The 14,782-nt window shown below is 49.6% G+C and overlaps 1 protein-coding gene across 1 annotated transcript in view; it reads left to right on the top strand.

Moving 5' to 3' along the window:
- Positions 1-534: 534 nt before the first annotated feature.
- SNTA1 (syntrophin alpha 1) overlaps positions 535-14,782 on the top strand; it is a 28,861-nt gene continuing 14,613 nt past the window's right edge. The window contains exons 1-2 of the mRNA XM_021688940.2: positions 535-972; positions 4,203-4,388. Of these exons, the coding sequence (XP_021544615.1) occupies positions 663-972; positions 4,203-4,388 (496 nt within the window). The 5' untranslated portion in view covers positions 535-662. The remainder of the gene's footprint in view (positions 973-4,202; positions 4,389-14,782) is intronic.

The following is a 14,782-nucleotide window of genomic DNA, read 5'->3' as shown; positions in this document are numbered from 1 at the left end:
TTAGAAACCACGCCCCAGCTAAGCCACGCCCACAGACCTAAGGCCCGGCCCCATATCGTAAACCCAACTCCTTCCAAACCCCGCCTGCGAAGTCCCTGGGGGCTCGGTGTCTCCACAAGTCCAGTCCCTGGAGAGCAGCTCTCCGCCATACATAGCTCAGCCCCGACGGCCAAAGCCTCGCACCAGGATCCATGGTTCCATCTCTTTCTCTTGGGCTCCTACCCCCGTGAGATACGGTCCCGGCCCTCGACGGCCTGGGGAAGCTCAGAGTCTCTGTCGCAGGATCCTGCTCCCGATACGAAGCCCGGCCCCCTTATGGCCCCGCCCAGGCCCGCACTTATCCGCTTCTCTCCTTACCTCTTGACCCCTACCTCCTGCCCCCTACGCCCGCAAACCCCAAGTAGTCCCACACTGCATCCTTCAAGACCTGGGCGCCGCCGCGTCCTAACCTGTTTGCCTGCGGCCCCGCCCCTCGCCGGAGCCACACCCCCTGGACAGCCCCGCCCCGAGGTTCCACCCCCCCCAACCCCCCAGCGGCCGGGGGTAGGGTAGCGGCTGGTCCAGTCGGGCACCCGCTGCCCTCTGCCCTGGGCGCTCGGTCGGAGCGGGCCGGGCACTGTGGGGCAGGGCGAGCGCGGCCGCCCGGGGGCTCGGAGGCGAAGATGGCGTCCGGCAGGCGCTCCCCGCGCACCGGGCTGCTGGAACTGCGCGCCGGGCCTGCCTCGGGGGCTGGCGGCGAGCGGTGGCAGCGAGTGCTGCTCAGTCTGGCGGAGGACGCTCTGACCGTGAGCCCCGCCGACGGCGAGCTCGGCCCGGAGCCCGGCGCCCCGCGGGAGCCGGAACCCGCGCAGCTCAACGGCGCCGCCGAGCCTGGCGCGGCGCCCCCGCAGCTGCCCGAGGCTCTGCTGCTCCAGCGGCGCCGGGTGACGGTGCGCAAGGCCGACGCCGGCGGGCTGGGCATCAGCATCAAAGGTGGGCACGGGGGGCGCGGTGTCTGTGGGGCCGCCGAGGGCCCAGGGGTCGCGGAGGCTGGCAGTCTACGGAGGGCGTGGAGTTGGAAGACTTCTGTCTGGGGGCAAGGAGGGTGTCTGAGGGGGCAGAGGGAACGAGGACACCGGGAGCACCAAGGTCGGAGGGGTTTCGGGAGTCGGAGGCCTCAGTCCGAAGGCACAGGTGGAGCGGGTTGGGGCGCACCAAGGACAGGTGGGTGGGGAGTTCTGTGTGGAGGCATAGAGATGTCGGGGTTGCATGGACATCAAGGACAAGAGGGGCCTTAGGAGAGCAAAGGATGGAGAAAGGGGACTGAGGCCTGGGAAGCCAGGAGGAAGGAAGTCCCTGAGACACAACCAAGGTGGAGGGGAGGGGTAAGGCCTGGAGTTGGGAGTACAGGTTTGGAGACTTGGGTAGAGGCACAAGCCGGGCTCACAGACAGGGGTCCAGGAAGGACCTAGAAATCTGAGGACCCAGGACCCTGTGTGCCTAGGCAGAGAGTCCTGGGCTTGAGTTACCTGATCTGGCCATCGTCACCTTAGGCAGAATTGAGAGGAGTGGACATAGAGTTGTTACTCTTCTCTGAGAAATTCTCCAATTACTGAGAGCTTTCTTTAGGATGCAGCCAGATTATGTTTGAGTCCTGGATCTGTGTGAACTTAGACAAGTCACTTCCCGTCTCTGAACTTCAGTTTCCCCACTATGTAATGAAGCTAATGATTGAGTTGTAACGTTTCTGTGAGAACAGGAGTCTGAAGTACTCACCCTGCAAGCACACAGTAGGTGCCTGGTTCATTACTGCCGTTAGATGAGAGGAAAAATGGAGGCCAGGAGAGACTCCCAAAGCAACTAACCATACTGCTTAAAATCCCAGTATACTCCCAGCAGCTGGGTTCACCATTCCTACCCATCTGCTTCTCAGGGTGCTATCTGCCTTGGGAAAGGGTGTCAGCTCTTCTATCACCTTGGATATGCACTGTTCTCTCTGCTGGTGCTAGGTCTATTCATTGGTGTCTTCAGACCGTTTGGCCTGGGGGAGAGGGTGGGGATGGTGGTGACTCAGCTACCACTGTGTGCTGAATGCTGTGCCCGGTACTCTAGGCTTATGATGCATTTCATCCAGGCGACAAGTGGTAAAAAGTGGGGAGCACAATCTCCACTTTGCAGGTAGGGAAACCGAGACTCAGAAAAGTAAAACAGTTTTCCCAGGCACAGACAGTGAAGGACAGTGCTGGGATTTGAACCTCAGTTATCAGGCCTTAAGAGAGTGCCCAGGGGATATGGTTCTTCCTCAAGGAAGGGCACATTCCCAGGCAGCCGACCAAAGGAATTTAAAAGGGAAAAATGGGGGCGCCTGGGTGGCTCAGTTGGTTAGGCGACTGCCTTTGGCTCAGGTCATGATCCTGGAGTCCCGGGATCGAGTCCCGCATCGGGCTCCCTGCTTGGCGGGGAGTCTGCTTCTCCCTCTGACCCTCCCCCCTCTCATGCTCTCTCTCTCTGTCTCATTCTCTCTCTCAAATAAATAAATAAAATCTTTAAAAAAATAAAAAAATAAAAGGGAAAAATGGGAAAGACAGAGAGTGGACACCAGTCTTGCTCCTAAACTCCAGAATGGGAGAGGGCAACAGATCAATCCAGAAATTGTACACTCAGTGTTTTAAAGCAGAAAGGAACTTAGAGTTAATATAGAGTTCCATTTTACAGATGGACAAGCTGAGACTTGGAGAGGAGCACGGACTTTCCAAGGTCACATAAAGTTACTCCTTAGCTCCATACTTAGAGTTGGGAGTGAAGGTACTTTTAGGAGGGGTCAGGGGAAGGACCAGCTCCATTCATTTCTTCATGGATAGAGCCTGGGCTCTTGTTGCCGTGGTGACCTCCCTCTGAGGGTCCAGCCCAGCCTGAGGCAGCCTGGAATGATCATATCTTCAAACTGAACTGAAGTCCCAAGTTTCTGGTGGAGGAGAGCAGATATAAATAGAAACCCATTCCTTGGGGCACCTGGGTGGCTCAGTGGGTTAAGCATCTGCCTTCGGCTCAGGTCATGATCTCAGGGTCCCGGGATTGAGCCCTGCATCGGCCTCCCTGCTCAGCGGGGAGCCTGCTTCTCCTCTCTCTGCCCCTCCCCCTGCTTGTGCTCTCTCTCTCTCTCCCTCTCTTGCTCTGTCAAATAAATAAATAAAATCTTAAAAAAAAAAAAAAAGAAAGAAACCCATTCCTTTCTAGGCTTCAGATCCTGTGCAGTGCAGTGAGCAAACTGTTGGGCCTGTGTGGGGCCCAGGAGAGGCGTTGCAGTCTGCCCTTTGCCACCAATTTGTTGTGTGACCTTGAAATAATGACCTCTTTATGGACCACTAGTTCCTCATCTTCAGTATTCTGGGATAGACTGGTAATGTGATATCTGAGGGCCTGACTTACAGTCAACTATAGGGTTAAAAGTGTTGGTTCTGGAGCCAGGAGACCTAGGTTCAGATACTGCTGGATGACCTTGGGCCAGGGGCTTCTCTCCGCACTTCATTTTTTCTGAGAGGAAACTGAGCATGCATGTGTGATGGGGATGTTGTGAAGATGCAGTGAGACAACATTGAAAGCATTTAGCTTGGTGCTTGGCACTTGGTATGTGAAACTAATGTGAACTATTATGACTATTTCATATTTTAAAAGGATATTTAAGAGCTTAGCAATAAAGCGATTCAGTAAGATGTATTAGCTTTTTTTTGTATCAGAGATGTAATTTGGATAGGCCTTTGAAATCTAGACTTTAAGGCCTTGGTTTTCAGCTGGGTCCCAGATTGTAAAACTTTCCAATTGCTGAAGAGATCCTTGGGGGACCATAGCAATAACTGACTTCTATCTTTATTCCAGATTAAGGGGTATCAGTGGGTTCCCCCATTGTGGGAAAATTGCTTAAGATACAAAATATTTAAGAAAAAGCTATTGAAGCACTTGTAAGTTACTCAAACACAGGCAAACACCCAAAGCATTTAGCCAAGGATCCAGTGACCAAACTCCTTTATGAATTTAGAACATGATTTATTAGTGTTCCAGACTTTTAAGACTCATTTCTGAGATCCTCTTTACTCTCTCACCCCCGCTTTCCTGGCACTGGGCTGGGCACTGAGGTAGGCCTTCAGAAATAATTTTGCCTTCATGTGACTCTTCAAGCATTGGAGTATCTGCCTCAGTTTCTTCCTCTTTCTGTGCCTGTGCAGGGGGCCGGGAGAACAAGATGCCTATTCTCATTTCCAAGATCTTCAAGGGCCTGGCAGCTGACCAGACCGAGTCCCTCTTCGTGGGGGATGCCATCTTGTCTGTGAATGGGGAGGACCTCTCCTCTGCTACCCATGATGAGGCGGTGCAGGTCCTGAAGAAGACAGGCAAAGAGGTGGTGCTGGAGGGTAAGCACTGGGGACCCCAAGGGTGTTCAATTCTTTCCTGCTTCCCCCAGGCCTCAAGTGGCCCCAGCCCAGCAGTGGGGGTTGGGAGGTGGGCAGGGTTGAAAACAGAAACAGAATGTGGGGACCTGCCTTGACATAGTATGGGGTGGTGGTGGGAGAGGCAGCGCAGAGCCAGACAGACCTAGTTTTCTTTTTTTTTTTTTTAAGATTTTATTTATTTGAGAGAGAGAATGAGATCGAGAGAGAGCATGAGATGGGGGAGGGTCAGAGGGAGAAGCAGACTCCCTACTGAGCAGGGAGCCCGATGCGGGACTCGATCCCGGGACTTCAGGATCATGACCTGAGCTGAAGGCAGTCGCTTAGCCAACTGAGCCACCCACGCGCCCCCAGACCTAGTTTTCATTTCCTTTCTCCCATTCATGAGCTCTGTAGACTTGGACAAGTCATTTCATTTCCTTGAGCTTTCGTTTCCTCATCTGTAAAACAGGGATGTCACTTTTGTCTTGCTGGGTTGTGTGATCAGGTGGCAGGATCTGCCACCCAGTGAGTGAATCAGGGAAAGAGAGGGGCAGCGAGGGACTGGGGAAGGGGCAGCTAATATTCTCTCTTGAGGAAACTGGAGAGCTCCCAGCTCCAGGGACCCTGAAACCCTAAGACCCATCCTCCTTGGGGAGAAGACTTGGCCTTTATGTTGCAGAACATCAGATCCTTCCAGCAAGGATCAGAGAGGAGTTTTGGAGGGGGACCTTGGTATTTCCCCTCCACTATCCTCGCATTGTGTGGTCTTGGATGAGACCTTTGTCTTCTCTGGGCCTTGGTTTCCCCATCGGTTGTGATAAGCTCCATGCTGTGGCTGTCCCATATCTGCCTTTTGCCATCTCTCTCAGGAGGTTTCTGCCTTGCTCAGCCCTTTCTTCAAACTCCCCTCAATTCCGGAAGCTGTGGGGGCCTGAGGAATGTGTGTTTGGCTCTTGGCCCAGAACAGGCACAGGGAGATGGCGGGGGCTGATGGAGAATGCCATAGCTAGTGAAGCTGCTGAGCTGAGCCCCAGGCCTGGATCCTGATAGATTGCCTTTATTTCCCCAAACAGGTCTCCAAGAGGCCACAGAAACAAACAGGCTCTGGGTGATCTTTGGCATGCTGTGGCCCTAACCTCGGTTCTCTCTCAGTTTTGTTTTATTTTTACATTTTCGGTGTATGTATTTAAGTACCACTGGTGCATTTTTAAAAAAATATATACTTTAAAAAAAGTCAACTCTGTGGTATTGGTCCTTGAAGCTTAAGTGTAACAGTCATATCTTAACAGCAAAGTTAAATCACAAGATCACTCATAAATGATATAGATATAAGGGACTCTCCCTACCCTATGCCTCATTACTTTGATATTATAGCCAGTAATGCAGTTGAAACTCATCAAAATGTCATGTTTTGGTTGACTTGAGAAGATCTTTTAGTTTCTGCTGTTTGAAAGTTTAATCTGGAGGTGGTGAGATTTCTACTGTAGACACATTTCTAACCCATACCGAGGTCCCCCTCACCCTCTCATATTTAGGTTGAGAATGTCTCTCTATCTGGGTTCTCAGCATGGGTCATTCTGAGAAGATAGCCTCTTTTTTTTTTTTTTTTAAAGATTTTTTTTTTATTATTTATTTGACAGAGAGAGACACAGCGAGAGAGGGAACACAAGCAGGGGGGGTGGGAGAGGGAGAAGCAGGCTTCCCACAGAGCAGGGAGCCCGATGCAGGGCTCGATCCCAGGGCCCTGGGATCATGACCTGAGCCAAAGGCAGACGCTTAAGGACTGAGCCACCCAGGCGCCCCGAGAAGATAGCCTCTTTGAGTGTTGGAAGCTTAAGGCATCTCTTGGCTTCAGGAGCTAATACCCAAGCCTTCTGGTACTAGTAACCCAGCAAGACAAAAGACTGGTACAAATATCAGTCTGGTACTCTATTCCTTCCTTACTAAGCCAAGAAGCATTTATAGACACCTATTATGTACCTGGTGTGCAGAGCATTGGGTCAGAAGCTAAATCAGGCCCAGGCCCTCTCCTGAAGGAGTTCCCCATCTGGTGGAGGGGACAAAGCATAAACACTGTCTCATTCATACAAACTGTTTAAAAATCAATTTCTAAAATCTGTCTGCTCTGTGATGAATCTCTGGCCTTGGGTAAGACCCTTGCCTTCTCTGGCCCTCAGTTTCCCTATCGGTTGGGATTAGACTAGATCAGAGATGACTAATGGCTTTCATTTTGAGTGTCATCTTCCCTGGTGGCTACTGGGAGGCTCGTATTTGGAAGGATTGGGAAGTCTTGTCTGGGCTCAGCAGAAAGGAGCTGGAAGTGATTAGCAACATCTATCATGGATACAGTAAGAAAGAGAAGTAACATATGTATTGTTCCAGGATTGAGGGTCTCTAGCTGTTACAGTTTCTGAGACTTTTCCCAGGGTAAGATCTTTCTTTGGCAAACCTTGCCCCAGGTCTCTGGCTGGAACCTGGCCTGTCTCTTGCCCAAAATAGGATGTGGCACATTGTAGGCACTCAGCAAACATTAGTAACTACCCTCCTCCCATCACATTTATTTAGAATTGGTATTATTTCCTCCTGAAATGTTTGGTAGCATTCTCCAAGGAAGCCATTTTTATTTTTATTTTATTTTATTTAATTTATTATTTATTTATTTTTTTTTTAAGATTTTATTTATTTATTTGACAGAGAGAGACACAGCGAGAGAGGGAACACAACCAGGGGGAGTGTGAGAGGGAGAAGCAGGCTTCCCGCCGAGCAGGGAGCCCGACGTGGGGCTCGATCCCAGGACCCTGGGATCATGACCTGAGCCGAAGGCAGATGCTTAACCAACTGAGCCACCCAGGCGCCCCATCCAAGGAAGCCATTTTTATAGAAAGGTTTTTAACTGCAGTTCTGTGTTCTTAATAGGGCGGTTTTGATGATCTATTTTTTCTTGAATGAACTTCGCTGGTTTATGTCTTTTAAAGAATTTGTCCATTTCATCTAAGTTGTCAGATTTATTGGCATAAAGTTGTTTATAATCTTCCCATAGTATTCCTCCCTTTTGGATGAGAGTGCTCTCTGCTTTCTTTTTCCTCCTCCCTTTATACTGCTCTACTCAGTGGTTTTGAGGGGAATCTCAAGTCTAGTGGGGGGACAGCTGAGCAAAACTACCAGATTACGGATATGTCGTAGGTGCTGAGATGGGGTCTGCTCAGGGATCAGAGGAGGCGGTGGTTACATCTCTCTGGATAGTCAGGGAAGACTTCCTGGAGGCGGGGGTGCTGGCACTTTATGAACAGTAAGCAGATGTGGGTATGGGGTGGGGGAAGGGCATTCCAGTCAGGAGAGCTGTGTGAGCAAGACCTCAGGGGGGTGAAATGACTTGACTTAGCTGGAGAACTGCCTGGGGACTAATTAGCTTTATCTGAGCCAAGGGTGTGAGGGAGTGGAGAAAGAGGAGGCTGTCCCAACTGAGAGCCTTCAGGGCCTTGAATGCCAGGCTAAAGGCATTTGGACTTCCTCTGGAGGGAAACAGAGAGCCATTAAAGAGGGTTCAGCAGGAGCAGTACATGGGCACATCTGGGTTTTAGCAGCATCAGCCTGGTTTGGAGGGAGGCAGAAATAGATGCAGAATGGCAGCGAGGAAGCTGGGACCATGAATAGGAAGGAGATGGTGGTGGTTTGACCTAAGCAGGCTTGGATAGGAGGAAGAGTCTGGAGGTTGTGGCCTTCTTGTTAGTTTTTACCAGCGTTTTCTTAGTTGAAGTCTCTTTTGAGCTGCTCTCCTAGCCCAGCAGGCTTGTGAAAGGATAATTCCACCGAGGGCAGCAAAGGGGCAGGGGGTGGGGGGCAGGCATTGGGGTCAAGAGTCTCTGAATTGCAGAAGTGACCTGAGAAGCCTGGAGGATTTGAGGGAGCTAGGATACGGATGTGGTTGGTCCTTGAGATGTGGGGGACCTTGTGGAGAAGGTAAGGGTCTGGCAGCTTCGCCAGTTTGGACTCAGGGCTCCTGAGACCCTCTCTGGGCCTAGGTTCTGCCTTGGAGCCCATTACTAGTCACATTGTTCAAAACTTCCCATCCCCCATTCCACTCCTGAGGCCACCTCCAAGGGGCCATGGAAAGATGGCCTGTCCTTTGGATGTGAACCTGGTAGGGCAGCTGGGCGTCTTTCCTGAGGCCTGGGGCTCAGTGGGTACAGAGTCCCCTGAGAGCATCCTAGAAGGACAGATGTCACTAGCTAACTGGGTGCCAGCCCTACTTACCTGGCCTAAGTCAGGGGTTCAGCTGGGCCTTGGTAAGCCCAACCTGCCTTCTAGGCCCTTTCCTCTCCTAGGTCAGGGGTTTGCACAAATGTTTTCAGCTTGTTCTCAGCCACAGGGGTGTGTTTGTGATCAGAGTCTGGGCCCAAGCTGGCAGCCAACACGCTTCTGTCTGCTGCTTTGAGAGGCCCATTGTGTGCACAGACCTGGAGCCAGACCTAACCGGGGCCCTTGGAGACTGGGCCTGGGGGAAAAGGGAGAGACGGCCAAATGCTATCCACCCCGTCCACCCCCTCCACTCCCATTGTGGCTGGCAAGACAGGAACAGAGAGCCTGTGATGCATTAAAAAATAATACTAAAGGGACAGGGGCACCTGGTTGGCTCAGTTGGTAGAGCATGCCACTCTTTTTTTTTTTAAGATTTTATTTATTTGAGAGAGAGAGAGTGTGAGTGAGTACAAGCCCAGGAGAGAGGCAGAGGGAGAGGGAGAGGCAGGCTCCCCACTAAGCAGGGAGCCCGATGTGGGGCTCTATCCCAGGACCTTGGGATCATGACCTGAGCCGAAGGCAGACACGTAACTGACTGAGCCCCCCAGGTGCCCCATCACTCTTTAGAAAAAAAATGATTTATTTATTTGAGAGAAAGAGAGAGGGGGGAGGGGTGTGAGTAGGGGGAGGGGCAGAAGGAGAGGGAGAAAGTCTTTTTTTTTTTTAAAGATTTTATTTATTTATTTGACAGAGAGAGACAGCGAGAGAGGGAACACAAGCAGGGGGAGTGGGAGAGGGAGAAGCAGCCTTCCTGCTGAGCAGGGAGCCCGACGCGGGGCTCAATCCCAGGACCCCGAGATCATGACCTGAGCTGAAGGCAGATGCTTAACAACGGAGCCACTTAGGCGTCCCAGGGAGAGAGAGTCTTAAGCAGGCTCCACACTAAGCACAGAGCCTGAGCTGGGGCTCAATCTCACACAACTCTGAGATCATGACCTGAGCCCAAACCAAGAGTCTGATGCTTAACTGATTGAACCACCAGGAGCCCCATGCATGTGACTCTTGATCTTGGGGTTGTGAGTTTGAGCCCCACGTTGGGTGTAGAAATTACTTAAAAATAAAATTTTAAAAAATAATAATAATACTAAAGGATAGTAAAAATTAAAGTCAGTTTCAATACTTTGTACAAAATAGAGAAGGTACATCCCACATAAAGATCAAACTTTTTTTTTTTTTAAGATTTTATTTATTTATTTGACAGAGAGAGACACGGTTTGAGAGGGAACACAAGCAGGAGGAGTGAGAGAGGGAGAAGCAGGCTTCCCGTGGAACAGGGAGCCCGATGTTGGGCTTGATCCCAGGACCCTAGGATTATGACCTGAGCCAAAGGCAGACGCTTAACGACTGAGCCACCCAGGCGCCCCAAGATCAAACTTTTAAAAGATAACAGGCATAGAGTCGCATGTGCACAAATATTCATGATAAAAGGCAGTATAGTGTGGGGCGCCTGGGTGGCTTAGTCGGTTGAGTGACCGACTCTTGGTTTTGGCTCAGGTCATGATCTCAGGGTCCTGGGATCGAGCCCTGCGTCAGGCTCTGCACTCAGCTCCGTCGGCTTGTGGCTTCTCTCTTTTCCTCTTCTTCTGCCCCTCCCCTTGCTCTCTCCCTCTTTGTCTCTCCCTCTATCTCTAAAATAAATAAATAAATCTTAAAAAAAAAAAAAGGCAGCGTAGAGTGATAGCAGTTGCCGTAAATCCCCATTTTACAGACAAGGTCACCAAGGTTTGTTGAGAATAAATAAGTCCTTCAGGTCATATGACTAATAAATTGACAGAATTCAAACTGAGGTCTGTCTGGTTGCCTAAGGCACTATTGCTTCAGCCTTGGGTAATACCTACCTTGCATGGTTATCTGCAAGATTAAAAACTAAAACATGCCAAGGCTGGTGCTCATAGTAGGTACTCGATTATTTCGTTTATTTGCTCTTTTTGAGGATGGGACAGTGCATTTGAAGTGCATAGCACAATGTCTTTCGCATGGAAGCGTTCAGTGAATGTCAGCCTCTCTCATCTTTATGTCAGCAGCAGGCCCTCACTGTTGTTTCCTCCAGTGAACTCGAAGGTCTTTCAGGGCAGGACTCATGTGCAGTTTGTCTCAGAGCCCTACGCCTGGCACTGAGCCCAGCGGCACACATTAGCTCTTGGTCAGTAGGGATTTGTCCCTGGGGTCCATCTCTGACCCTTTCTACTTTACCTGAACCTTGTCAATTGCGGTTAACTTTCCTAAATGTTTAAGATGGGGCTCAAGGCTCAACCAGGGCTTGACTAAGTCCTGAGAGTATCCATGATGAGTAATTGGGACTCCTACAGGCTCCTCCCCTGGGAGATGGGCACTGCCAGGTGTCCTGCCCAAAATCTGGCTTAATGTATCACTACGGTCAAAAGAGGGATGTAAGTCATGGATGCAGCAAATATGAAGTCACCCTGCTTGGCTTAGCCAAGTGATGCTGTGCTCCTGACGTACCTGAGGGGCCTCTGAATGGAGCCCCCATCCAGTCCTCCATGACCACAAAAACCTGTTGTTCTAATCATTGTTCTCAAGGAAGCATTTATTTGGCCACACACCCACACACACACCCACCCCATACACATGCACACATGGCTTTAGGCCACGTGGCTGCCTGTAGATAAAACTTGACTTAATCTGGGCCTGGCGTGTTCCCTGGATCTTGATTAAAATGCCTGTGGGGGCTCTGGAGACAGGTTCTGGGCCTCAGTTCACTGTGTGAGCCTGGCTGCTGATGGTGGTGGAGGAAATAATGAGATAATGATCGTGATGGTAGTGTCTGCTGTTTATTGAGCACCTACAATGTGCTAGGCACTGTGCTAGGTGCCTTCCATATGTTTTCTCACTGAATCCTCAAAACCGCCTCTATGAATTAGATGTCCCGTTGTGCAGATGAGAACACTGAAACTCAGAGAGGCGAGGCTGTTTTCCCAAGGTCACATTGTGGCAGAGATGGGATTTGAGCTCAGATCTGCCAGATGAAAAAACTCTTAAATGTTTCTGATGCACTTCAAGTCATGTCACCCCTGGGAGACAGTTTATTCAATGTATTCAACTGTTACAGAAGGATCCTTCTCATTGAATTGTTGCAATTAGGTGAAGATGTGTTTGTGAGAGTCAAGCTTGGTGCTTGGTCTATGGTGGGCTCTCAGTAAGCGCGAATTTCTCCCAGTACTAAGGTCCTGGAGCCCTTTGCTTATTGAGGTGACGAGCTCCATCTCTGGATCCTGTCTTACATGGTTTGGAATGCACTGGTGTATATATATATATATTTTTTAAATTTAAATTCAATTTAGTTAACACATAGTATATTATTAGTTTCAGAGGTAGGATTAGTGATTCATCAGTTGCATGTAACCCCATGCGGGTGGTATATTTTTAAAAGTAAAGTAGATTTTAAAAATAATGTAAAAAGTAATATACACTTACAAAAAACCCTAGGAGAATGTAAAGCAATTACCTTCTTTTTTTTATTTTTTAAATTTTTTATTATTATTGTTATTTTTAAAGATTTTATTTATTTATTTGACAGGGAGAGACACAGCGAGAGAGGGAACACAAGCAGGGGGAGTGGGAGAGGGAGAAGCAGGCCTCCCGCCGAGCAGGGAGCCTGATGTGGGGCTCGATCCAGGACCCTGGGACCATGACCCGAGCCGAAGGCAGACGCCTAACGACTGAGCCACCCTGGCACCCCACCTTCTTCTTTAAAAAAAAAAAAAATTATCTATTTATTTATTTGAGCGAGAGAGAGTGTGTGCACAAGAGGGGTGGGGGGAAGGGCAGAGGGAAAGGGAGAAGCAGGCTCCCCGCTAAGCAGGGAGCCCAATATGGGGCTTCATCTCAGGATCCTGAGATCATGACCTGAGTCGAAGTCAGACAGTTAATTGACTGAGCTACCCAGGCGCCCCAAGCAATTATCTTCTTGTAGAGATAACCACAGTTGATGTTTTCACCCTTTCAGAAAGTTTCCAAATTTGTTTTATCATTACACAAGTTGAGGACATATTTCCAACTCAGTACATGTAGCTCTGTCTCATTCTTTTTAATGGTTGTATAGTATCCCATTATTGGGATTCATATATTCATTTAACAAGTATTTGCTCTGTGCCAGGACTTGATGTTGGCGCCATGGACAGAGCCATGAACAAGACTGAGTGCTCTGCCATTCCGGGAGCTCACATCTTGTATTTAGCAGCCCCTACTCATGGACATTCAAGGGGTTCTTAGCCTTTTGCACCATAGACAATGGTGCTGTGAGCCCTCTGTGTACCTGTGAGCATTTATCTGAAGCGGGGTTCCTGCAAAGGGTGTTGTTAGGTCAAAGGGTTCACTTGCCTTTGGGAGCTTGAGAGATGGTGTCCCCTATACAAGGGTATGGTCAGGTGAGATTGCTATGCCCCAGAGTGTGGCAATGCAGGCCCTGTTGGTCAGGCCTGAAGCAGAGCCTGCCAGGGGCTGGGATCTATTTATAACCCAGCCTTGCTAGACCGGCAGAACTGTAAAGGTCACCCCTTCCAGAGCCTGTTAGAATCCTGTGTCCTCTCCATACCATCCTTGGTGGGCAGGTGGGCAGCCTGGACTTGACTCTTCACAATACCTTACTCAGAGAGCCAGCACATCAGTGCCCATTGTATAGGCAAGGGAAATGAGGCTCATAGAGACCTTGGGACTCATCAGAGCCAGATAGCAGGTGACAGGGCCTGGATTGAAATCTTTTCCCATCACTGCTTCCTGTGCCTCTCCCCTTAAACAGTCATACTGAGAACAGCAGCAGAAGTAATAACCATACTACAGTTTATTTATTTTTTATTTTTTTATTTATTATTATTTTTTTTCATACTACAGTTTACTGAAGACTTTGTGCTGGGCAGGGCAAAGTGCTTTATAGCTATTGAGTCTCAGTACCCTGAGAAATGAATATATTTTGCTCCCATTATAAAGATGAAGAAATTGGGGCGCCTGGGTGGCTCAGTCGGTTAAGCAACTGACTCTCGATTTCAGCTCAGGTCATGATCTCAGGGTCATGGGATCAAGCCCCGTGTTGGGCTCTGCGCTCAGCATGGAGTCTGCTTGAGATAATCTCTCTCCTCTCCCCCTCTGCCCCTTTCCCCCTCCCTGCTTGCATGTGATCTCTCTCTCTCATTCTCTCTAAATAAATAAAATAAAATAAAAAATCTTTAAAGAGGAAGAAATAAGAGGGTCACAGAAGTCAAGTCACTGTGTCCAAGGTCACAGAGCAAAGAAGTTATACCCAAACCTGCCTCACTCCAGAGCCCACATTCAGTGTTTTCTCTCCAGGATGAGAAGCCCCAGGCATGTCTATCTTCATTCACTAAACAAATTTCATACTTACTGATTACCTGGTACTAAATTCAGGTACTATACTAGGTTCTGGGATATCCTAGTTAATAAGAAAACAGGTCCCTGCTCTCATGGAACTGACATTTTGGCTGGAGGACAGAAGAGGTTGCCTAGTAACAATTGGATAGACCATGTGATTTCAGGCAGGGGCAAGTAAGTGACCACCCACTGAACAGACAGGAACAGCTTGAGCTTAGAGGACAGGCTTCAGTCAAGACTCCAAGCCAGGACATTCAGTTACAAGCATTTATTGAGCACTGGGATAAGTGCTGGGGATACTGTGTTGAGCTAAAACAGATGTATCTCCTTCTCTCTGCAGCACGTATGTTCCCTCCCAGTTGTACTGGGCCAGGTGAATGGTCCTGCCCTGTCTCAGTTCCTTGTGTTTCTGGTGGAATCTATTTCCTGGATCCTTGGCGCCAGGGCTGGGTCCTGTCTCTTCTTGGCAGAGCTGTAGGGGAATGGGGGCCTCTGGAAGGGGCAGGGTGTCCTATGTTTGTGTGTCTTAGCTTCCCTGAGGAGGAATGATCCACGTGTCACTGCTTCACCAGGCTCCTGGGGCAGGGGCTTGGCTGGGGAGGGTGTGGATACCAACTAGGCTTATCTTTGGAGTCTCAAGAATGCTGACCACAGGGCCATCAGCCCTCAGGCCACTGCCTTTGGGCAGCCCCACCCTGCCTGGTCGGGTGACTCAGACAGAAATCAGAGCA

Source organism: Neomonachus schauinslandi, chromosome 10 (genome assembly GCF_002201575.2).
Source record: "Neomonachus schauinslandi chromosome 10, ASM220157v2, whole genome shotgun sequence".
In the NCBI taxonomy this organism is placed as follows: Eukaryota; Metazoa; Chordata; class Mammalia; order Carnivora; family Phocidae; genus Neomonachus; species Neomonachus schauinslandi.
Note: the sequence above shows the minus strand (reverse complement) of the source record. Positions and strands in the feature narration are given on the sequence as shown.